The following is a 25,091-nucleotide window of genomic DNA, read 5'->3' on the forward strand; positions in this document are numbered from 1 at the left end:
AACGTTCCAACATATCAAAGGATATAGTTTTTACCAAAATCCTTGGACAGAGTACATACTTTCAATTCTTAGGAATAAGACAAGAAACCAAGAGTAGAATAACTCAAATAAAAAAAAAGGTAGTAGACTTGAGTTGGGATGTTGGTGATTGTGTCTATGTAAATGAGAAGGAAAGAAAGGAGAAATGCGAAAAAGGAAAAAAGGGAGAACGTCTCTTACTAAAATTCTCTATTAAGCTGAAGGAAAATTTTAACTACACCCTCTACCAGTTATTTACGAGAATAACCAACAAGATAAGCTACTAAACTAAATGATATGAACTTGTTTAGTGATGAAAAATTATCCTGCTGATATTCTGCGTTGTCAAAAAAGATCGACATAAAACCAGTGAAATCCTTGTTGGTAACTAATTAAAAGCAAGCAAAAATGAGGGGGAAAAAGCTCTTCCGCCACTTTGTATCCATAAACAAATTGCTAAGGAAACACTACGATACCACAAGGGTAAGGTCTTCTCCTGTAAATATTAACTCCCACTCTGATGTTTACATCAAACATACTAATTTATCATATCTAGGCGATAAAATAAGGTGCAAATGTACCTCAATTGAGTATAATTTAACAATAATTGTGTATGTAAATACATGTCTCATGTATTCATTGAGCTGGTGCAAACATAGGTACGCCTTGTCGTAAGGTAGAGCGCACAATCCCCAAAATCTTTTGCCGATTTCTATCAACGCGGGGGCGTCTATTAGTAAAAGGGCATAAGTGGAGAGTTTGACTGAATCAATTACAAGTAAATCGCAAATTAACAACCAAAAAAATGAATGTAATCCCACACGTGGGGTCTGAGCAGCAGTGTGTACCCAGATCTTGTGAAGGTAAATCTCAAACCGAGTAACATGGGATGGAAAATGGTTGATAAAGAAGGTAGGAGCAAATATCAAAGACAAACTAGTTCACCAATATCCTCGTTTTGCAGTTTGAATTCGAGATGTGGCCTTTCAATACAATATGCATACTTTCAACATGGAAGGAGCTATTTCAAAGAAAGACAATTAATACAAAAATCTAGTTTGTCAGCGAACAAATGATCCTCCAACAGAGCAAATTCTCCTGAACCTTTTCAGAACATAAATACATTCTGTCAAAATTGATACATCAGCAAGATTAAATTTTAGAACTGCTAATTCTATGAGAAAAGCCGCCTGTGAGAATTACATCCTCATCTCAGCCGAAAAAAATGACTGCGTTACCCTATTGATTTGTCAAAGCAAAAGTGGAACTTTTCCATCGAATTCTAAAAGTTTATAATATGATCGTTGGACCACCAATCAATAGGAAGCAACTAGGTCAAGACAATCTTCCTTAAGGTTACAAAAAAGAAACACCTGCTTCTTGATTTGCAAGCATCTGATGCAGAGAAGTCCTGCTTTAGGAATTAAGCAGCTTTTACTTTCCGTGATGGGGGACGACGGAATAGACTAATAAGATCGTCAAGACCCTGTTTAGCAATAACATCATATTGGTTAGATGAGTTTATATTCAGTTTTCTTTTCTTTATATTTACAAATTTTAGGTGGTACAATAATCAAGGAAGTTTTCGTCTCTGTTATAAAATGGTTGTGGTCGGAACAGCACAAAATTTGTAACCAAGATAAGGGAATCAGGATCAAGTAAAACCAGAAGACGTACCCTGGTGGTGATAAAAAGAAAACTGAAAAGTGTAATCAAGTATGATCCTAGTACCAACAGCAAAAGCAAGTCAAATGTCACGCTGGCAACCTGCAATGAGAACAATTTAATCAGTTATTTGTCCAGGCAAATAACTGAAGAAATGTATATTTAACTGCAGACGATTAACAAGCAGACACAATTGACTATATAGATATGGGTGTTAAACAAAAAGTATGGACCAGTAAGGCATAAAATAAGCAATCAGTGAAATAGGAAAACTTTGAGTTAAAACAATAGGTCCTAAATGTTGAAACCACAGTGGTCAGAGATAATCCCTTTTTTTCCCTTGATGAAAATAAGTGGTTGGAGATGCTCATATTCATCACAACATGAGACATGGAATACTGGTGCAAGAAGAGGGCTGTGCAACTATGACACTCTATGCCCATATAATAACTCTTTGGAGTGAAAAAAATAGAGTGAACTAAATGCAAACATGTATACTACTGTAAAAACTGGTCTCTCGAAAAGCAAACCTCACAATTATTCCTGAGTCTCCCTTATCTTTCTGCATCCCACAAGCTGAAGAGTACTCATTTGCTTCTAATGGTAGGTCAGAATTAGTAACTTGTTGGTAACAGTGGGGGCACTCCGAGAAAATTAAACAAAAATATTTTTGTTCATTTTACTTAAGTAGATATTTGCATTTTGAAGTTTTACAGAATTATACAAGTATTAGCCAGGGGCAAGGTTAAAAGAAAGGGTGGATATATATATATATATATATATATATATATATATATATATATATATATATATATATATATATGCAACTTGCATTTCGAATTGTCAGACTGTACAATTATTTTCGAATTGTTACAGACAGTACAATTATTTCCATAATGTTAGGATGCCATGGGCAAAGCTAACAGAAAATGTGGAGATATTTACGCACCTGATATATATGCAACTTGCCACTAGTTGAATCGTAAAAAGTGAACATTCCATCTAGAGTCTCATGCTGTACATTCACCTCTGCAGTATGATCAGCTAATTCCTGCAGGCATTGAAAATATACAACCAAGAAATTATGAGACTATTTGAAAGGTAAAAAAGAAACAATTAACTAAATACAAAATTTAAGCATAACATGCCTCTAAAATACCTTTTCCAGTGCCTTAATAAGCGGGTCATTTTTTGAAAGAAAAGGTGCCACTCGAGGTGTTGTAGATAAAAGATCTAGCCAAGACCTTATGTAGGAAGGATTGACGGCTAAACTACTATCGTCTGCAAATATGCTTATGCTTTTCTGCTCCTGGTTATAAATGTGTCTCTGCATATAAAGAAATTTGTTAAACAAACTTGTGAAACTACTGTTGTCTGCAAAAATGCGGCATTCCTAATACATGAGATAGCTCACTTCATGTTAAGACAAATGTTTGAAATAAGCAAAATACCAGAACACATTTCTGATTACCCTAAAGAAGGTTTACGAAAAACTGTCTCACATGAAGCTGCAGAATAAAGGAGAAAGAAACATATATGAAAAATGCTTTTTGGTAATCTAAAATTCTGAACCAGCTGATCAATCACCCCACTCTTCTCTTCAGAAGTAATTCAGGATATCAAAATCATCTGTTCTCTATAATAGAAGACATGCAAAACAACATCCTACATATATTAATGCAAAATGATCATCCTCTGAAATACAGTCTTCCCACCCCAAAGAAAAAAATGATGCAGAAGATGCATATCACAATCAGGAATTTTCCTTGACACTAAGGAACAAGCAATGTAATGAAGACAATAAATACATCTTTCACAAAGTCCTCCAGAAAATCTCAAATATATATACTGACAGAACTACTCAAAATTCAATCTCTCTCTTTTTGACAAGGTAAATAGTTTAATTAATGATGGGGGAACCCCCATATACAAGCCGCTACTCAAAATTCAATCATGTTGCTCATTTAATTAATTAAAGGAAAAGATGCAATAATACTCGTGAACCAGCAGAGAATTTCCAGACTATTAGGCCTGAGCTCAATTGTAAACTTGGGAAACCTGAAGAGAACTTCAAAGAGGAGAAACTCTGGAGTTATTCTAGATTAAGGGTAGCTATTGAATTATGATTTAAACTGATTTTGTTAGCTATAGACTAGTTCCGCTAGCATAACATCAAGAGATCCCAAAACCACAAGAAAAACCAAGACTGCAACCACTATCTGCCCAATAGTCTCAGAAGTATGATCATACTTCAAATTATAAAGCTATGCTTTTTGATGTTGAACAGAATATGTAGATGAGAATCGACTGTCTCAAAAGGAGCATGCATGACAAGACCAGACCTATAAGAGGCCAAAAAGTTCCTGTCTTTCTTTTTCAAGTTTACTGTTAGACTGCCACTGTTTATTTCTCATATAGAAGAGAACTTCATTATTGGAAGTTAAAGGTTTTATCAGTATAAGAAACTAGCAGTTGCAACTGAGTCAAAAATTTCGTACTACAGGGGAAAAGAGGTAGGCTAAAGTCCTTACCGCTAGACTTTCAGCAACAAGCTTGACACTTCGAATGATTGAGGCTTCACTGACAAAATGTCTACACAGGAAACCAGGAGTTCAGCAAATGGCCATCAGAGAAGTTGCAAAAATAGAACAAAGAGGTATTAGAAGCTAAGCCACAACCTGTTATCAGCCAGATGTCCTGTGCTTTCCAGTAATTCAGGTGCAGCAGAAAGTTCAGATAGTGTTGCTGCAGTGACTCTCAACCTTGAAAACTGTTCATGCTCCCAGGCTACCTACACCATTTAGCAGCCTTAGCACAGTAAAAAGACTAAACATCACATATCGAGACAATTAAACAAGTAAAGAAGGTATATCTGACTGCTTTATTAACCAGTAAAAACAAGCTTAGTAGCTTAAACAGGGAAACTCTAGAGACTATTCAGGTTTAAGTGGGATATGTAGTGTCTAGTCTAAAGAAAGTGACTGTCAAGTAATAGTCAATAAAATAGCTTAGAACTAGCTCTCTAGCTGGCTTATGTTACACAAAATAACTGCGATTGTCAAAAACTTATGCACAAATTACATCAGTAAAGGGCTTAACTTTTATCGATGACAAAATTACAGATTAATGATGCATACAAAATCATAAATGCATTTGTAGTTAGTAGGCAATATGGAAACAGGAAAATAATCTTCCGTTTCCTCAACTTCATGCTACATTCTTCATCCAACTCCAAAGATTTCCTAAAGCTACTTTGCAGATTAGATAAGGAAAGGACGGCTGAAAATTCATTCTATTCAATTTATATCAAATCTTTTCCAAGTTGACTGAAGGGGAAAAAGAGCAATGAGTTTCCGCAGAGAACTGTTTGGAATTATAAGACAAGGTGGGGGAAAGTAGGTAAAGGAGAGTGTTATTTGAGCATGACAGGGATAAGCAGGTTGAGTCTAGGGGTGATCATTTTGGAGCAATGAAACGCGATTAAATATTTTCTTTCCAGATTCTTCCATCAAGGTTAATTATTCATGTAAATGATAATACATGGAGGGTGGTTAAAAAGGAGTATGTAGATGTCGCTCTTTGCATAAGATCAGATGTGAAGGTTATCTCCTAAGTTGCTCGGACTCTTCACTTTCAGTGCCGCACCCGTGTCGACACGACGTGGGTGTGGGTATGGGTGTGGGATCCGTGTCGGATCTGGTCAACCGATTTTGGGTACTTTGACCAAAATCAACAGAGAAATTTGGGACAGATACAATGATTTTTGAAAACAAATCAAAAGCTAGGGTGATATGGAAGAAAATGGAATACCTTGTATATATAAATTTCTATGTCAGTCCTTTTCCTTTTATCTCCTTCTAAAATTCTACTCTTGTTCAATATTTTCTCCTATCTCGGAATACCTTGTAAGTTTTTCACATAATGTCTCATAATTTAGACATATTTTTATAACTCTATTTTTAAATAATTGAATTATTTTTAGCCGAATCCCTGCACCCGTATCCGTACCTGGATCCGTACCCCCGAATCTTTAAATTTAGATCATGAAGGATCTGACCTCTAGATCCGCACCCGTATCGGACACCCGCACCCGAGTCCGAGCAACTTAGGTTATCTCCACTCTCGGGAAAAGATGCTGCATAAGAAGCCTTTTTCTATGGTTCTTTTACTTTTGCCTAGAAGTTCGATTTCAACATGGTAAATCGAGCATTCCACATAGCTCAAACAAATTATTAGTAGTCTTAAAGACAAAGATGCTTTAGGGCAAAAAAAAAAAAAAAAGGGAGGGGGGGGGGGGGCGGTAAGTTACTAAAATCGCACAAATAGCACCAGCCAATCACTGAATCTGCACAAAGCCAGGGGGATGGGGGATGACCACTAAGTTACTACAGTCGCACAAATAGCATCACGCAACCATCACCTAAGTTGCTCGGCCACGGGTGCGGGTGTCCGACACGGGTACGGATCTAGAGGTCGGATCCTCCGAGATGTAAATTCTAAGACTCGGGGATACGGATCCTAGTACAGATACAGGTGCGGAGATCCGGCTAAAGATAATACAAAAATATAAAAACTCTAAATTACGAGAAATTTTATGGAATACTTACGTATAGCTTGTAAAGTGTGGATTACTTTTTTATTCTCAAGTTGTAGATAAGTAAAGGATTGATTTACTAGATAAGGCATGCTATTTTTTTCAAATTTACCCTAGTTTTGGTTCTGATTTCGGGAATCAAACTATATCTCGCCACGAATTTTTCCGTCCGTCGCGGTCAAAGTACTCAAAATTGTTTGACCAGATCCGGTACGGATCCCATACCCACACCCATATTAGTGTCGTGTCGACACGGGTGCGGCACTGTCGTGTCGGAGCAACTTAGACCATCACATATGCACAAAGCCATGAAGTGTGAGATCTGTACTTGTGACCAAACTGCAGATTGAACACAAATCTCATTCTGGTATTCTCATGTTTGCAACAATAATAACTACTTCAATCACAGCTAAGGGCAGGCCTTGAGCCACAATAACCAGTTTTATTTTCTTTTTTCAATACCAGCTTTTACATTACCATAAACAGTGACAAGGGTTTCATTTCAAGTGAAAAAATTGTTGATGCCATTAGAGAGAGAAGCAGTAAGAACAAGTATGGTCCAAAATAAATGGGTATGCTTTCTAGCTCTGGGTGAAATAAGCAGTCTCCTTGTACATGTTTGTACAAATGTTTAGGGCTGGAAAGAGAGTTGCAAAACCTCGCTTCACAAAAGTAAACGAAAGCTGTATCACCACAACAGAAAGCAGCCTACAAAGCTTGAACTGCAGACATAGCCAAAAAAACTAATTTAAACATCATTTCTAATGTAAGATTCTGAAGCTCTAACATTGGTCCAAAGGTTTGAGAATAACCAATCAACAATCCATCAACCACAAACTAGTTGGTGATATGAATCTTTGTATTAATTCCACTCCATACAGTACATTCCACTCTCAGACCGTATTCGGAGGATTTATCATTGTTAGACAATTTTCCGCTGACCATCAGCCTACCACAATTCTCCTCTTTTATCCAAACTTAGAACGGGATGCAAATCTCAGATAGGTGGAGTTCCAAGAGTGCGAGAACAGGGCAAGAAAACAATGCATTATGTCTGACCATCTAAGCAGGGATATGAATTTTTCTTTAAGCGGTATATGTACTTACTCGAGGATTCGAGATGTTTATTTTCTTGTGCTTAAGACCAACTTGAAGGCCCAATTCTTCTGCTATGGTAGAGAAACCCTGCAAATATCAGTTCTTCAGACAAGAAAGGGCAGAGCAGTGGAAGTGATAAAATCTAAAATTCTCCTAGATTTCTCCCTTAGACGCCATTTGCATACCCGGAATATCTGCTGTATGTAAGCATTTTCTGGAGGTTTGGACACATGAAGACGTAACTCATTGCCAAGGGACCCAACACTATTCAAGCAGATAGCATAGTCTATACTCTCACGTAGACGCTGGTCAAAACTCCGAAGCCACTGAAGAAAGCTTACACATTCAAAGGACAGAACGAGACAGCTGCAACTTAAAAGGACAGGACAAAAATTTTGGGAAGGAGTGGTGCACCTTCTGAGTTCCATTGTAGTTATACGGTCCACCAGATGTCAATCCAAAGAGTAAATTATATCTACCTCTAGTTTTAGGATTTGAATATAGAGCAGAAAACAACCTAGCAATTTCAAGAAGTGCCACTACACCACTTCCATTGCTATCACTTCCCACTGACAATGTCTGTAAATTCAATGATAAAAAGAAGTGATTAAGGTCATTTATTGTAACAGCTCAAAACTTAATAGAGTAAGTCATAACTTACTGGCGCAGCCCCAAATGTGTCATATGAAGCCACTATGGCAATAGTTGGGAGTTGATTTGAGTCTCCATCAACTTTAAGTCCTGGTAACCATCCCTGACATTTAACAAGTACTGATAAAAGAACTTTCAAACAACATTCTACTTCATTGATTAATTAAAGTAGCTGTTAACCCATGCCCTGCCCATTATTTTTAGAAATTAGTCTGTATAATTCTTAGTCTTATATAATTCAAGAAGGAGGAGATACAATAGGATTATGGTAATATAAAACAGAAAACCTTTTGGGTTAGTACAATAAGGAAATGCATCCATAGAGACTGAAAATTGTTTCATTACCAAAATAAGAAAAAAAGTAATTCAATGTATTAAGCTTGATTTGAGTGACTATTATAAGTAAACAAAAGAGTTCAATGTACTGAATTGACTTGCTTGACTATATTATGAGGAAAACAATGCATAGAAACAAATAGATTTGAGTACATAGAGATTCATAGAAAATGCATCCAACAACAACCACGCCTTAGTCCCAAACAAGTTGGGTCGGTATGAATGCATTCATCTATGCTTAAAATGATTGAACTACTAAAATAAGAAAGGCCAAATAATTGAATGTACAAAGCTGATATGATTGACTACTATAAGGAAGCAAAAAGAGTTGCATGCACTCAATTGATTTGCTCGACTATTATAAGGAAATCAAAGTAGAGAAAACAGAATCCTAAGTACATAGAGATTCATAAAAATTGGAAAAACAAAACTGAGTGTACAAAATAAAGAACCATAACAATTATGAAAAAGAAATTAAAGCTAAGACCATATGTAGCCCCCACGAAAGCTCACAGCAGCTACGCCTCAATCTCAAGCAACTGGGTTCGGCTATACGAATCTTCACTGACCATGTCGCTCAATTTAAGCAGTAGTTAGCTGAGAGATGTCAAATCAAATTTGAAATGACCTGATGCGGTATTAGCTTATATTAATATGCATTGATTTGAGCGATATAAACTTGTTATTTAACAAAACAGGTCGATTTTTTTAAGACGGATGAGAAAGGTTGTATCATGTATGTCAAGCATTTTAGAACTAACACCGTAGGCAATTAAGTCAAGTCAATATTCCTAAACAAACATCAATTTAAGAGTCGTAGTAAATCCAACTGCTCCTACTTAAAAAACCAGGAGGTGAACAGCCGCGAACTAGAACCTGAATATTTGCAATGTTGGGGGACGCAATTCTCTTAGGATCTGAGGCAGCAACAACAAGCTTGTAGCTGTAGACATGTGATTAACTGAATCATTAACAAGATATTTATCACAAAAAAAAAAAAAAAAAAGTTGAACCTTCGTCAACACGACATCAAACAAGTTTGCACATTCATATTGATATCCAATCTCAGAAAGGATACCTCAAATACCAAAACTTGTGCAGCCCCATTTTTCCCGTGTTGGGGCATCACAAATATTTGATACAGTCAAACAAATAATAATTTATGGACCCACTCAAGTTTTTGCAAGAATTTAGATACAGCAAAAAGTACACGTCAAGTTGGTGTTTTCTCTACCATAACAAGATCGTATGCATTCTTCAGTAATACAAAAATTCTACTATACAAATAATATGCAAGTCCTGAAGTCAAACCAGAGCATGTATCCATGCTCAACGCCTCAACAATTGTGTTGCACGAAATCATAGGACCCTCTTTTTCCTTTTTCACTTTCATTTTTTTTAAAATTTTGGTGAACAAGCCCATTACCAACAGAGTCAAGTCAGGTAGTAAGCCAAACTTTTTTCTCAAATTAACATTTGCATTGACCAAGAAAATACCAAATGGGATTAGATCAAGAATAAAATTGAATGGAATCATTTAACTATATGATAATGATTAAAGATGGCTTAAAAATTCACAAGCACTGTTTTTCAGATGAAGTAAGTGGTTTCCTTAATGGCATCAAGTAGATGCAAATAGTACAAAAGATAGTAAGAACAAAAGTGAGCTTGTTAGCTCCATTAGAATGTGCCCAATTCACAAGCACTTTTACAGTAGACAGAAATTTGTCCAGACTACGTAAAATATCTCTACGACACATTCTAATCTTTTTAATGTTTTAGCATACATACATCAAACAAAAGAGGCAATTCTTCTCTCGAAAACAAAAAATGAGATTCCAACTTACCCGCCTGTGGTAGCTGTTGCAGGTTGACCACTAGCATCGTTTCTCTTAACTTCAGCTAGTACAGCATTGATATTGTCATCCTCAAAAGCAAAATATACAGGATACTGCACCAGAATTTCAAAAGGTTGAAAATTCACTATTTTGTTAGACGATAAAAGATGAAATAAATTCAAGATGAAGGATATCCACATAAATTAGAACTATTCAAACAACAGAAGTAAGGCAATGGGAGTAGCCTCCTTGAACAAAAGATAGGTGGTAAAAACTATTTCAGGGCAAAAGAGACTAGTACTAATTTCTCTATCTTTGGGAGAGGACTTATTACTGGGTATGTTGTTGTTGTTGGGAGAGGACTTATTACCAAATTTAATGTGAACTAGACACACTCATAGATCACATGCCAAATAGTAAGTAAAATAGTTCAAGTTGCTCTTCATCACTCTGAGGAAGGATGAATCGGTATGCCAACAACAGAAAGGTTGGACTTAACGGCTGCCACATTACATAATATTCCTTGTTTATTCTCATCTCTAGCCAGAAACATAAGCTTCAAACGCAATTGTTAAAAGAAACAGAAAAGACACTTCCCTCTATTCCCCTCTGAAACACAGTCTACAGACATCTCCACCCCTCCTTGATTGAACTCTTCTCTTTCATAGAAACTAACAGAATCAATGTTCCAGCATTTTCTTCTACCAACTAAGGAATCACAGTCATGACTTGTTTGGTCTAGATTATATAGATTGCCACTGATTATTCGAAAAAAGTGATTGCAGGAAACAAATTGTCATTTAAGAATTATTTTCTTTGTTACACTAATAACTGGTTACTAGTTCATGAGATTGAGTTATCCGTACAGTAACCAAACATCAAGCTTTTGATAAGGAGTAACCAAACGTCAAGTATGACTATAAAAAAAAGATCTAATAAAAAGTTCAAACTAATTAAGGTAAAATAAGCACGCCCAAGTAGCCCTAGACAAATATAACTCATGGTACATGATGAAGGATGTACTATGCATAACATGCATTGTGCCACATAGATATGCCAAAAAAGCATGGATGATTCATTGCACTCACAGGGATATTAGAATGCGTAAGCAACCGTTCCAACTCAGCCAATTTGCTCATCAGGCTGTTAATACCCTCATCAGCACCAAATGCGTTGTCTAGGTTTTCTGGACTAAGTTTTGGGGGGAGTAAAAGCAGTAAACCCCCTAATAGATTTTTCTGTTCAATATATTCTGCAATAAGAGCCAATGGAAGGGCAAGCCCATCAGAAGAGACAATCTAAATACGTATTGCATGAGGAACAAAGAGTTGTACTATAACATGATCAGCACAATCAAGGTTAGTGATGTTTCAAGCAAGGAACGCGCTAGAAAGTAATAAAATGTGTAAATCTTTTTATTTGTTATAAGAAAATACCACCATAAGAAATATGGTCAGATTAAAGTATCTTAATCTTCTATTACTAGAAAAACTAATTTCTAATAATGTTGGACTGAGACGAGATTAAATAGAGCAACATGGATAATAAGAATTCATATAGCTGACCCAAACTTGTCTGGAATTGCAGTGTTGTTGTTGCTGTAGTAAGTCACTCTTTGTATATTTTTGGGAATTGAATCACGATCAAGCTTGTAGGTCACGGGTTCGAGCCGTGAAAGCAACCACTAATGCCTGCATTAGGGTAGGGTGTCTACATCAAACTCCTTGGGCTGTGGCGCTTCCCCGAACCCAGCGTGAATGCGGGATGCCTTGTGCACCGGGCTGCCCTTTTCACCATGACCAAGCTTCAATGAGTGAAGGTCGTTAACAAATGTGTTGAATTCATTCTAACATGGTTACTTTGGTGAAGAAAAGAACAATAATCTTCTTGGTCAGTTTGTGAGGCCTCAAACAAACTTATCCACTATGTTTATACCTTCTTCTATATCCAGCCTCTCCGCCCCCGCCCCCACCCCAAATTACTAGCTTCTCTTTTCTCCTCTCATTCACATGGCCTTACTCTATCTTCAAAACAGCTTACTCATAAGCATTGCCGCGAGAACATCCTGAAAAGGATAGATCAGCATTTGTTGGGGACATAATCTCTTTGTTATGCTGATGTTGCACTTTCACTATAAGTTAACAAAACTAAAACTAGCTTTGCTATCTAATCATCACCCTGCGTCACATTTTATCAGGTTTATGCATTGCAAATTATTAGAGAATCTTTGAGAAGACAGAAGAGAAATCACAAACAGCTCAGGTCTTCAAAAGGGTGTATGCTGAAACTGTCCATGCTATTTGGTTACAGAGAAATCAGAGAATCTTTGAGAAGAGGGCAAGAGATTGGGAAAGCACTGCTAGAAGTGGTGCCTACGTGTGCAATGTCGGGGCATCTGCTGGAGTTAGAAGTTTGTTACAGTCTTTCTTCTTTGAGATGGTTAGTTTATGAGCTGTTGTGTTCCTTGTCTTGGTGTTCTATCTGCAATTACTGAAAGGATACAAGAAACACTCTCTAATAGGTGTGCTTCCGGTTCCCGTAGTAAGTATATAGAGTTCTTAATTTGTTGGTTGTTTTTTTTGGGACAGCTAGCTGAGGTAGCTAAAGCTCTGGTTTTGTAATTGCTACTTTGGTGATAAATAAAATAGTTTAATTAGCCCCCAAAAAAACAATGATGAGCTTCTTAGCTCAACCATGGTCAGCAAGTGTCTCAATCATTTTAGTGATCCAATGTCTAATCTTTGAACCGATCCTGTTTAGTTTTAGAGCTTGGAAAAAAATTATATCAATCCACTACATCTCAATCTCAGACGAGTTGGTCAATAATAGGAATTCTCTATATATTTTGCTCTATTCTGGTTGGTTTTCTTTTCTGAGAAATCATCGAGGCCTCTATTTTGGTCCATTTTATCCCAACACTTGCAAGTAACTCCTCACTTAAGGCAAAGAGTTTATTTCGCTCTTATCTCTACCAGATTAAAGTGTCGCAACAACGGAGCTTTAACCCCGACTAGTTGGGATTGGTTAATAACTTGTCATGCTTTCTGGGCTTGACTCTTATGGGATGTGCTCAACCGCCTCCAACCTTTTCTGTGGGTCAGACAACTTCATTGGGTCAGCACAACAGTAGAGATCAATTAATCGAACTCTTGAAGACAAGGAAAGCACCGATTCACAAAGGAGTCCGACATCGGGGCCATTTCTCTAGAAATTTTTTTTTCTGTTAGGTTAGTGTTTGCAGGTTCAATCTCTCTTACTAATATAGAGAAGAGAAGTCTACCTTTCTTTATACTAGAGCACACGGGAACAACAACAACCCAGTAAAATCTCACACGTGACGTCTGGGGAGGGTAGATTGTACGCAGACCTTATCCTTACCCCGGAGGAACACACGGGGAATCAAATCTAAAAGCCAATATATGAACAAGAGAGCAGTCGGGGTAATAAAAAGTAAATCAATCAAATAGCGAGTCCTTCCTTTCTTTCTCCTTCCCCATTTCAGGTTTTAGAAGAGTTAATTTCGTACAGGACAACTATACAAATTTTTCCCTTTCTTTTATGGCTTGCTGTAAGACTGTGGGATCCAAATGTAAATGGGTATACACAGTGAAATTCCAGCCAAGTGGGGATCAGCCATATGAGCTCTTTATGTATTCCACTCTATTCGAGTCCATTTCATTCCAGTTCAATGTAGAAACTTCTAAACCTAGATATTCTCTAAATCTCACATTTGTACCTAATAGACTTTTTTTCCATCCCTACTAGATTTAGGCCTCATTTTTTGTTTTAAGATTAAGACGTCTGAATCTGATTACACATCTGAATATCAAGATGTGTATTAAGATTAAGACATCTGAATTTGAATACACATCTGAATGTTAAGATGTGTATTAAGATCTGAATACTAAATGATTAACACTGTTTGATTTTTAACATCTAAATGTATAAAATTTATCTTTATTTGAAAATTAATAAACATAAAATTTAAATGAAATACTAATTAATTTAATATTCTATCAATAAAATATATAATTTTTTAAAATATGATAGTTGTTGGTGGTGATGGCTAACGGTAGTGCTTGTGAATGCCGACTAGAGGCAGTGGTTAGTGGTAGTTTTGGTTGATGGTGGTGGTTCAGGGTAGTAGCTAATGGTGATTGGTAGTGGTGGAGATTATGATTGAGGAAGGTGGTGGCGGGTGGTGATAGTTAATAATGACAGGTGGTGGTGGTAGTTGTGATTGAGGAAGGTGGTGGTGGGTGGTGGTAGCTTATAATGACGGGCAGTGCCGGCTGTAGTTGTTGATGGTGATGGGGTGGTTAGTTGTGGTAGTTGAGATGGATGAGGGTTGATTGTGGTTGAGAATGATGGTGGTGGGAATGGTGGGGATGGTGGCTTGTGATAGTCGATAATGGTGGCGGCTATGATTGAGGATGATGGTGGTGTTGGTAGTGGTAGTGGCATGGTGGTAGTTGATAATGGTAGGCGGTGGCGGCAGTTAATAATAAATATGGATGATAGCATCTTAATGAAATTAAATCTCTGTTATAGATCGTAATCATAAAGACCTATTAAGACTCATTAAGTGGTTGTGAAGTAAAAAATACAAACACACTTAATGATTAAGATCTGAATAATTAAGATTCAGACTTTGAAAACAAACGCACTTAATATCTGAGATCTAAATAATTAAGATTCATACCTTCATTAAGTGCAAACAAATGAGGCATTAGCGTAAGTATAAGAACAAACTAAGCTTTAGCCCCAACTGTTTGGTGTCACCTAGTTGAACGAACAATATCCTAAACAACAATGAAATTTTGAAGTATGTCATTCCAATACTGCTAAATAACTTGTCTTTTAAGGCAAATAGATACTCCGTTAAGACTATAAGTTCTCTAAATCGCACATTTATTCCTATTTCGACCTAATATAAGAATTACAACAAGCTAATCTTTAGTCCGAACTAATAGGTAACGTTGAAAAAAACATATACGAGCAATATTGAAATTTCAATGCAATAAGTCATTCCAAAAATGTCTCTTAAGATAAACTAGAAACTCTCTAAAGTTTTCAAATCTCATACTTATCTCTACAAGGACCTAATGTAAGTGTAACAACAAACTAGTTAAGAAAGAAGCAAAAAATCAAGATAAAAATGAAATTTGAATGCAGTAAATTAAACTGCATCTCTATTGAGAGTGAGGCTTCCGAAAATTCATAGTTGTCCCTGCCTGAACCTAATGTAAGTAGAACAACAAATCCAGCTTTAATCCCAACTATTTAGTTTCACCTTGTTGAAAAAGCAAATATTCCAGACAACAATGAAATTCTAAAACATTCTATCATTCTAGTACTCGTAAGTACTGTGTTTTAAAAGCGAAAACAATAGCGACAAGGTTCATAATATTTAAAGAAAAAGTGAGAAGTCAAGCATGCTATTCATGGAAAATTAAAGAATGCCAGACATATATGAATTTAGTGAAATAATGATCAAAGGTAATTCGAATAACTAATTCATCATTCTATATACAAAAATGTTAATATTAATCCAACTCGTCAATGTTGAGATTCAAAGAACCACTCCTTTTCTTGTATATAACTTTCCACGTCATTGTTTGAAGTGCATGGCTTCGCCCATAAAGTGATAATCTCTTGCGAGCATCGCTTATAAGTGACAGAGCAATGACTTTTAATAACAATACATGAGTAACGTGTCATTTAAGGCAAATCGGAGACTCCCTAAAGTTATAGGTTTCCTTCTCATGCTTATCCCTACCACACACATAATGTAAGTAACGAACTAAGCTTGGTATCTCCTAGTTGATAACACATTTAGAAAGAAAATAACATATTGAAGCAGTAGATGGAGTTGCACCTTTAATGAGAGTGAGATTCTCCGGAATCTCACACTCACTCCTACCAAACTAGCATAAGCACAATAACTAAACTATAATCCCACTAATTAATATGGCTTGGTCCAAATAACATATATTTAAGTTCAGAATCAATATATGGAGCTGCATCTTTAATGAGAATCAGGTTCACTAAATCTCACGCTTATCCCTTCTTCGGTAACAACAGCTAAAACTAAAGGATTTAAGTTATATACATTGACTGTGTAATGATCTTTTTACAATATCAGTGTAATTTAACATGTTATAAGATGCTACTTACCATTTCTTTTAGGCTATCAATCAATAATATTAAATAGAGTTATTTGTAATTACCTTTTAAATGACCTGACCGTATCACGTCAGTGCATAGAACAAATAGCCTATTTGGCCAAACTTCCAAAATATGCTTATTTTGAAAAGTATTTTTCTTTAGAAGTGTTTTTTGACAAGGTACTTTTAGAGAGTATTAGTTTGTGTTTGGCTAATCAATTTGAAAAGCACTTTTGTCAATATTCAAGGAACAATTTGTGCTAGGCCAAGGTTCTAAAAGTGCTTCTCGGATGGAGCTACTTTTTTCAGCTTCTTAAAACAGCTTCTACTACTAAACACTACTTAAGTTTTTTCCTAAAAGCTTAGCCAGTCACCTCAACCCTCTATATTAAACACTTAAAAAAAATATTTAAAAAAAACACTTTTAGCCTCCCAGAAGCTCGGTTAAACAAGCTAATAAACTCAAAAGTTAATCCTAACAAATAGATATTTCCTAAAAGCTAAACTCCACCCAAAAATGAATGAGATTTCGAAACCAAGTCGTGGCCGTACCTTTAATGAGAGTGGGATCCAATTCCCTAACCGGAAGAATGAGAACCGTACGAGAGAGATCGGAACCGGAGCCACCAGAAGCAAATAAGGACGAGCCAGCGTGATGATTAAGAACAGCGAGCCGAGAACCGAAGGGGACGCCGGAGATATCGTACTGAACAAGCCGGTAGACGTCGACGACGGTGACGGCGTCAGAGAGCTCAACGAAGGCGATAACGGCGATGATTAAAGCGATCACTGGGTAGTACATCGGGTCTATTACTGCTGGTTTTCTATGATAATTCGCCATTGAAAGTGAGTGTGTGTGTTGTGTTAGGGTTTTGCAGAATATAAATGTTGGTTTTGAATCTGTTTTTTTTTTTTCTGGTTAGTTTTGAATCTAAGTGTGTAATAAAAATTTACTCTAAATTCCAATCAGTTGGTACCGTTTTATGTAGCAAGTTAAATATGTATTAATTTGGAGGTTGTAAGTAATTTATGTTTAATCATTGTATTGTTACACTTATCTATCTATATCTATATCTATATCTATATTCTATATTCTATATTATTATAAAAGCATGAATAAAATATTGAATTACAAAAATAATCTTTTAATATTAAGCATAATAACTCATAATAAAAGGACATAATCGGAATTCTAGACATTAGCTTTAGGACATAATACTACACGTTAGGAATCGTACTTTATGAATCTTATTAGTATAATTATTTTCGAGCATAGATATTAGCCTTGTAATCCTATTACTTTTAGGATATGCTTCTTAAAAAATTCCTATTACCAATTTAATTTGAAAACGTGTTATATTGTCCAAATTTATTTAGAAACAGGAGAGCATATATTATTATAAAAGTACGAATATAATATTGATAGACTAAAATATTAAACACAAGAACTCGTAGGGAAATGACATAGCTGTAATAACTTTTTTTTTGTACTACAATAACTTTTATGTTAATTGTTTTAATATTTAAGATTTTAAAATTAATACAATCTTGTCTATTGAATTTTTATTAAAAATATGTAGGAAAGTTTAATAAAATCAATTTTATAAGAATCCTCCATATTGGTAATACATTATCACTTTATAATATTCAATACCAAAAAAAGTAATGCTAAACGGACTGCATAAAACGTTGAAATTGAGAAAAAATCCCCACGATAATATATTATTATATTATATTTGAACTAATTTTCTACTCAAATAATTTTTTTTATTATTAACTTTTCGTGTAATATAAAAAAATATACCAAGTTATTAAAGAACAACTAAGAAATGTTTTAAGAATATAAATGTGTGAGAAATCTATATTATTATAAAAGCATGAATTAAATGTTGGATTACAAAAATAACTTTTTAGTATTAAGCATAATAACTCACAATAAAAAGACATAATCGGAATTCTAGACATTAGCCTTGTAATCCAATTAGTTTTAGGACATAATACTACACGTTAGAAATCCTATTAATATAATTATTTTCGGGCATAGATATTAGCCTTGTAATCCTATTACTTTTAGGATATGCTTTTTAAAAAATTTCTATTACCAATTTAATTTGAAAACGTGTTATATTGTCCAAATCCATTTAGAAACATGAGAGCATATATTATTACAAAAGTACGAATACAATATTGATAGACTAAAATATTAAACAGAAGAACTCATATGGAAATGACATAGCTATAATAACTTTTTTTTTGGACTACAATAACTTCTATGTTAATTTTTTTTAATATTTAAGATTTTAAAATTAATACAATCTTGTCTATTGAATTCTTATTAAAATATGTAGGAAAGTTTAATAAAATCAATTTCATAAGAATCCTCCATATTGGTAATACACTACCACTTTATAATATTCAATACCAAAAAAAAAGTAATGCTAAACAGGCTGCATAAAGTGTTGAAATTGAGAAAAAATTCCCATGATAATATATTATTATATTATATTTGAACTGCTTTTCTACTCAAATAATTTTTATTATTATTAACTTTTCGTGTAATATAGAAAAATATACCAAGTTATTAAAGAACAACTAAGAAATGTTTTAAGAATATAAATGTGTGAGAAATCTATATTATTATAAAAGCATGAATTAAATGTTGGATTACAAAAATAACTTTTTAGTATTAAGCATAATAACTCACAATAAAAAGACATAATCGGAATTCTAGACATTAGCCTTGTAATCCTATTAGTTTTATGACATAATACTACACGTTAGAAATCCTATTAATATAATTATTTTCGGGCGTAGATATTAGCCTTGTAATCCTATTACTTTTAGGATATGCTTTTTAAAAAATTTCTATTACCAATTTAATTTGAAAACGTGTTATATTGTCCAAATTCATTTAGAAACAGGAGAATATATATTATTATAAAAGTACGAATACAATATTGATAGACTAAAATATTAAACAGAAGAACTCATAGGGAAATGACATAGCTGTAATAACTTATTTTTTTGGACTACAATAACTTCTATGTTAATTTTTTTAATATCTAAGATTTTAAAATTAATACAATCTTGTCTATAGAATTCTTATTAAAAATATGTAGGAAAGTTTAATAAAATCAATTTCATAAGAATCATCCATGTTGGTAATACACTACCACTTTATAATATTCAATACCAAAAAAAAGTAATGCTAAACGGACTGCATAAAGCGTTGAAATTGAGAAAACATTTCCACGATAATATATTATTATATTATATTTGAACTGCTTTTCTACTCAAATAATTTTTATTATTATTAACTTTTCGTGTAATATAGAAAAATATACCAAGTTATTAAAAAATAACTAAGAAATGTCTTAAGAATATAAATGTGTGAGAAATCTATATTATTATAAAAGTATGAATAAAATATTGAATTACCAAAATAACCTTTTAATATTAAGCATAATAACTCACAATAAAAAGACATAATCGGAATTCTAGACAGCCTTGTAATCTTATTAGTTTTAGGACATAATACTACACGTTAGAAATCCTATTAATATAATTATTTTCGGGCATAGATATTAGCCTTGTAATCCTATTACTTTTAGGATATGCTTTTTAAAAAATTTCTATTACCAATTTAATTTGAAAACGTGTTATATTGTCCAAATCCATTTAGAAACATGATAACATATATTATTATAAAAGTACGAATATAATATTGATAGACTAAAATATTAAACAGAAGAACTCATAGGGAAATGACATAGCTGTAATAACTTTTTTTTTTGTACTACAATAATTTCTATGTTAATTTTTTTAATATTTAATATTTTAAAATTAATACAATCTTGTCTATTGAATTCTTATTAAAAATATGTAGGAAAGTTTAATAAAATCAATTTCATAAGAATCCTCCATATTGGTAATACATTATCACTTTATAATATTCAATACCAAAAAAAGGTAATGCTAAACAGACTGCATAAAGCGTTGAAATAGAGAAAAAATCCCCACGATAATATATTATTATATTATATTTGAACTGCTTTTCTACTCAAATATTTGTTTTATTATTAACTTTTCGTGTAATATAGAAAAATATACCAAGTTATTAAAGAACAACTAAGAAATATTTTAAGAATATAAATGTGTGAGAAAAGAAAGAAAGATGTTGGTAAGAGTCAACACACTAATGATTTTGCAAACATAAAGATTTAAAAGTGGAATGTCATCGATCTTTTTACTCTTTGAAAATCAAATCGGAAAAGGACCAGAAATGCCCTTAACGTATTAGAAATGGCTCAAAAATTTCCTCCTTCCACCTATGGGTTCAAATTTCCCCTTAATATTATTTTTAGGCTTAAAATGCCCCTCTCTTAACGGAAAGATGACATGACATTGATGAGCATTTTAATTAAACATATAACATTTATTTAGTGTGAAAAAAAGTGAATAGTTTTTACTAAAAACAGGAAAAAAAACGAAAATATTATTTTTTCAGTTTTTACAAAAAACTGCTTTAAAAAAGGCTGAAAAATATTTTCTAAAACTATATTTTTGTAAAAACTGAAAAGCAATTTTCTAAAGCAATATTTTTGTAAAAGCTGAAAAAAAATATTTTCTTTTCTTCCTTCCTTGTTTGTCCATATGCTTTTTGAGTTTATTTTTTTATATTTTTTTAGTTCTTCTAATGTTTTGATATACTAACTTGTTAGAAGAAATAAAATATATAAAAAATGAACTTAGAAATCATATGGACAAACAAGGAAGGAAGAAGAGAAAATATGTTTTTTCAGTTTTTACAAAAATATTATTTTAGAAAATATTTTTCAGCTTTTTTTAAAGCAATTTTTAGTAAAAACTGGAAAAAAAATATTTTTTTTCCCAGTTTTTAGTAAAAAATATTCACTTTTTTTCAGACTAAATAAATGTTATATGTTTAATTAAAATTCTCATCAATGCCATGTCATCTTTCCATTAAGAGAGGGGCATTTTAAGCCTAAAAATAATATTAAGGGCAAATTTGAACCCATAGGTGGAAGGAGGGCATTTTTGAGCCATTTCTAATACGTTAAGGGCATTTTTGGCCCTTTTTCGAATAAAATTTATGGTGGATAAAATTATAATATTTGTTAAATATTCAAACATGAGATAAACTAATTTTAAGAATCTAAATCAATAGAAAATAAATTATATTTTATGTTAAAACCAAATAATTAAATCTTTCATTTAATAATTTAGCAAGATAATCCAATTAAATTATTTTTTAAATTCATCATATGAGTAAAATTATTTTTTAAATTAAAAAAATATATAATATTAAGAAGGACATGCAAGCGTTTGACGAAGCACAATCAAAGCTAAATCTTGAACAAGAATAAGTTTTCAAGACTATATTATAAAAAAAATCGACCCTGGTATAGCGGGATTATCCTTTGTAGATGCCTCCGGCGGAATCGAAATAATATTCCTATGTCATGCATTACTTGCAAATGTCATATCAAGAGGCATGATATTGTTAGTGGCACGACCCAAAATCTATAAATGTCGTGATGGCGCCGGACATCGCTATCAGGCAAGCCAACAATAAATACTAAATAAATTCTCATTTTAATATTTTTTTGATGTCATAGTTTTTCCCCCTCAAATAAATAGCAGAAGATGAAGTTTATAAAATCCGTAATAATATCTTTAAAATTTCCAATACGGTGCAACCCATGATCATCCCAAAATCAGGTGTCACAAGTGCATGAGCATTTACTAGGAAGTTAAAATAAAACACAGCATCTGTCCAGAATACAAATTAGAGAGGAAAAATATAATAACTCTGAAGGACACTCTGTTGGCTGCGGATCGTAATACAGAATGCAAATCACCTATGTCCTCACAATTATTAACCACACCTCTGCGCCCACAAGGCCGCTAAATATATATGTACATGCACAATAAAATGTGCAGCAAGTGCAGCATGAGTACGTAAATAACGTGTACCCAGTAAGTATCAAGCCTAATCTCGAAGAGGTAGAGACGAGATGGTCGACCTTGACACTCACTAAGGGTCAATAATAATAAGTAACATAAAAGCAGAAATATTTTTATCAACATGATTCACATAAATAATTAATAATTTTTATTGAACCAGCAAAAATAATTAAATTCCTTCAATTTCAAAAATTCTCAATATATTAATTAAATTTCTTCAATTCCCAATAAATTTCCAGTTTATCCATTAGTCTCATTTACGGGAATAACAATATTTCCTTAACAAGTACGGATAATAATTCATTAAATTCTAAATATTTTTAATTTATCAATTAGCTTCACAAGCTGCAATAAACTATCAAAGTATCGTGTAATTATTATTATTAAGCATGATTTATGCCGAGGTCATACGACCTGATCCAGAGTGTCATGTACACTGCCGAGGAACGTGCGGCACAATCCATAGATACATCTATCCTGCTGAGGTGTTCGGCCCGCTCCACAAGAAAGGAGGACATTTTCTTATGTACCTCCGGAAGGAGAGTATATTTATTATAAGATCAATTCTAGAGGGAAGAACAATTTATTTTAACAATTAATTAATTTAAATAGAAAATCAAGCAAATGAGATTTTCATCCTTTAATATCTTTATCTGACAATTCACAATATAATCATATATATCAATTAATATTAATTAAACATCTAATATTTTTATCTAACAATTCACAATATATATGTATATATATCAAATAATATTAATTAAACAAAGAATACAATTTACACAAGTAATTCATGTTTTGAGTCCTAAACTACCCGGACTTTAGCATTGATAGTAGCTACGCATTGACTCTCGTCACCTCGTGCGTACGTAGCCCCCACAATTAGCAGCATTTATTACTTTAATTACCTATGGGATAATTTTTCCTCACAAGATTAGACAAGAGACTTACCTCAATTTGCTCCAATTTAATCTACTAGAAGGCCTTTTCCACGATTTTCCTATATTGTCTGGCTCGAATCTAGCCAAAATAATTCGATACGATCACTAAAAAATATAGAAATAAATCCTATAAGAAAATACTATATTTTTCAATAAAAGCCTGAAATTAATTTAAAAATCGTCTGTGGGGCCCATGTCTCGGAAATTCGGCGAAAGTTACGAAATATGAACGCCCACTCAACCACGAGTCTACCCATACAAAAATTTTTAAATTCCGATAAAAATTCGGCCCTCAAATCCTCAAATCTACCCAAAAGGGTTTTCAAACTTTTTTCTAACTCAATTCACCAATTAATGATAAAAACAGTTATGGATTCGGGTAATTTAACCAATATTGAGTTAAGAACACTTACCCCGTTATTTTCTCTGAAAAGCTCCCAAAAATCATCCAAATCCGAGCTCCAAATCATTAAAAATGGAAACTCTCTGCCCAGTGATTCCTTCTACGCGATCGCGTAACGCAAATTTTACTACCCAGAAGATAACCCTACGCGATCGCATAAAGTCCCACGCGGTCGCGAAACACTGACTCCGCATACCTACGCGATCGTGAACCTCTTCACGCGATCGTGAAGCATTAAGTGCGCGGCCCAGCTCCTCCCCAGTTTCCCTACGCGATCGCTAACAACGACACGCGATCGCGATGCATAAGCTGGCCTAACCTACGCGATCACGGACGTGCCCACGCGATCGCATAGAACAAATTTTCAGCTACACAAATTAAGCCTACGCGGTCGCGTAGAACAAATTCACCTCTGCCCAAATTATCCTACGCGATCGCGTATAGGGAAATCAGAAGAAAAATATCAGCAGCTATCAGCAGTCTCCAAAATGCCAAAAGTGATCTGTTAGTCTTCCGAAATTCACCCGAGTCCCTCGAAACCTCAACCAATTATACCAACAAGTCCCAATATATCATACGAACTTAGTCGAACCTTCAAATCACACAAAACAATGCTAAAACTACGAATCATCTTCCAATTCAAGCTTAATGAAACTTAAGATTTCCAACTTCTACATTAGGTACCGAAACCTATCAAATCAAGTCCGATTAACCTCAAATTTTGCACACAAGTCATAAATGACATAACAGAGCTATGAAAAAATTTGGAACTGGATTTTGACCCTGATATCAAAAAGTCAACTCCCCGATCAAACTTTCAAATTTAAATTCTTGTTTTAGCCATTTCAAGCCTAATTTAACTACGAACTTTCAAATAAAATTTTGAACACGCTTCTAAGTCCAAAATCACCATACATAGATATTGAAACCGTCAAATCCCGATTCCGGGGTCTTTTTCTCAAAATATTGACCGGAGTCAAACTTAGCACTTTAAGGCCAATTTAAGAAACCAAGTGTTCCGATTTCAACCCGAACAGTTTCAAGTACCGAACCAACCATCCCCGCAAGTCATAAATTATTAAAAGCACATACATGAGTCTTATTTAGGGGAACGAGGTTCTAACAGTCATAACAACCGGTTGGGTCGTTAGAGTTAGCAATAAAAACAAGTGGTGTACCAACGATTTTATTATGAGGTCATACAACTCACTTTAGATTTGATATACCTCTTCAAACAACTGAAATAAATATCATAAATATATCAAATCAGATCAATAATACTAAATTTATAAGGAAAACAAAGGTGATAATATGGGATGAAGTGATTTTGGCTAAGCATCAGACGATCGAAACAATCGTCCATAGTTTAAGAGATATATTGGATATCGATGA

At 33.9% G+C, this 25,091-nt stretch overlaps 1 protein-coding gene across 1 annotated transcript; it reads right to left on the reverse strand.

Annotated features, from left to right (window-relative positions):
* Positions 1 to 997: 997 nt before the first annotated feature.
* On the reverse strand, positions 998 to 17,317 carry LOC107790771 (uncharacterized). Its single transcript, XM_075239496.1, has 14 exons — positions 16,920 to 17,317; positions 11,289 to 11,452; positions 10,210 to 10,313; positions 9,239 to 9,305; positions 8,037 to 8,129; positions 7,790 to 7,954; positions 7,561 to 7,701; positions 7,385 to 7,462; positions 4,362 to 4,474; positions 4,215 to 4,275; positions 2,843 to 3,010; positions 2,633 to 2,734; positions 1,696 to 1,785; positions 998 to 1,504 (listed from the first exon to the last, which is right to left on the reverse strand). The coding sequence occupies exons 1-14, from the start codon at positions 17,206 to 17,208 to the stop codon at positions 1,442 to 1,444; spliced, it is 1,698 nt and encodes a 565-aa protein (XP_075095597.1). The 5' UTR covers positions 17,209 to 17,317; the 3' UTR covers positions 998 to 1,441.
* Positions 17,318 to 25,091: the final 7,774 nt, after the last annotated feature.

The sequence above is a fragment of the Nicotiana tabacum genome, chromosome 19 (assembly GCF_000715075.1).
Source record: "Nicotiana tabacum cultivar K326 chromosome 19, ASM71507v2, whole genome shotgun sequence".
In the NCBI taxonomy this organism is placed as follows: domain Eukaryota; kingdom Viridiplantae; phylum Streptophyta; class Magnoliopsida; order Solanales; family Solanaceae; genus Nicotiana; species Nicotiana tabacum.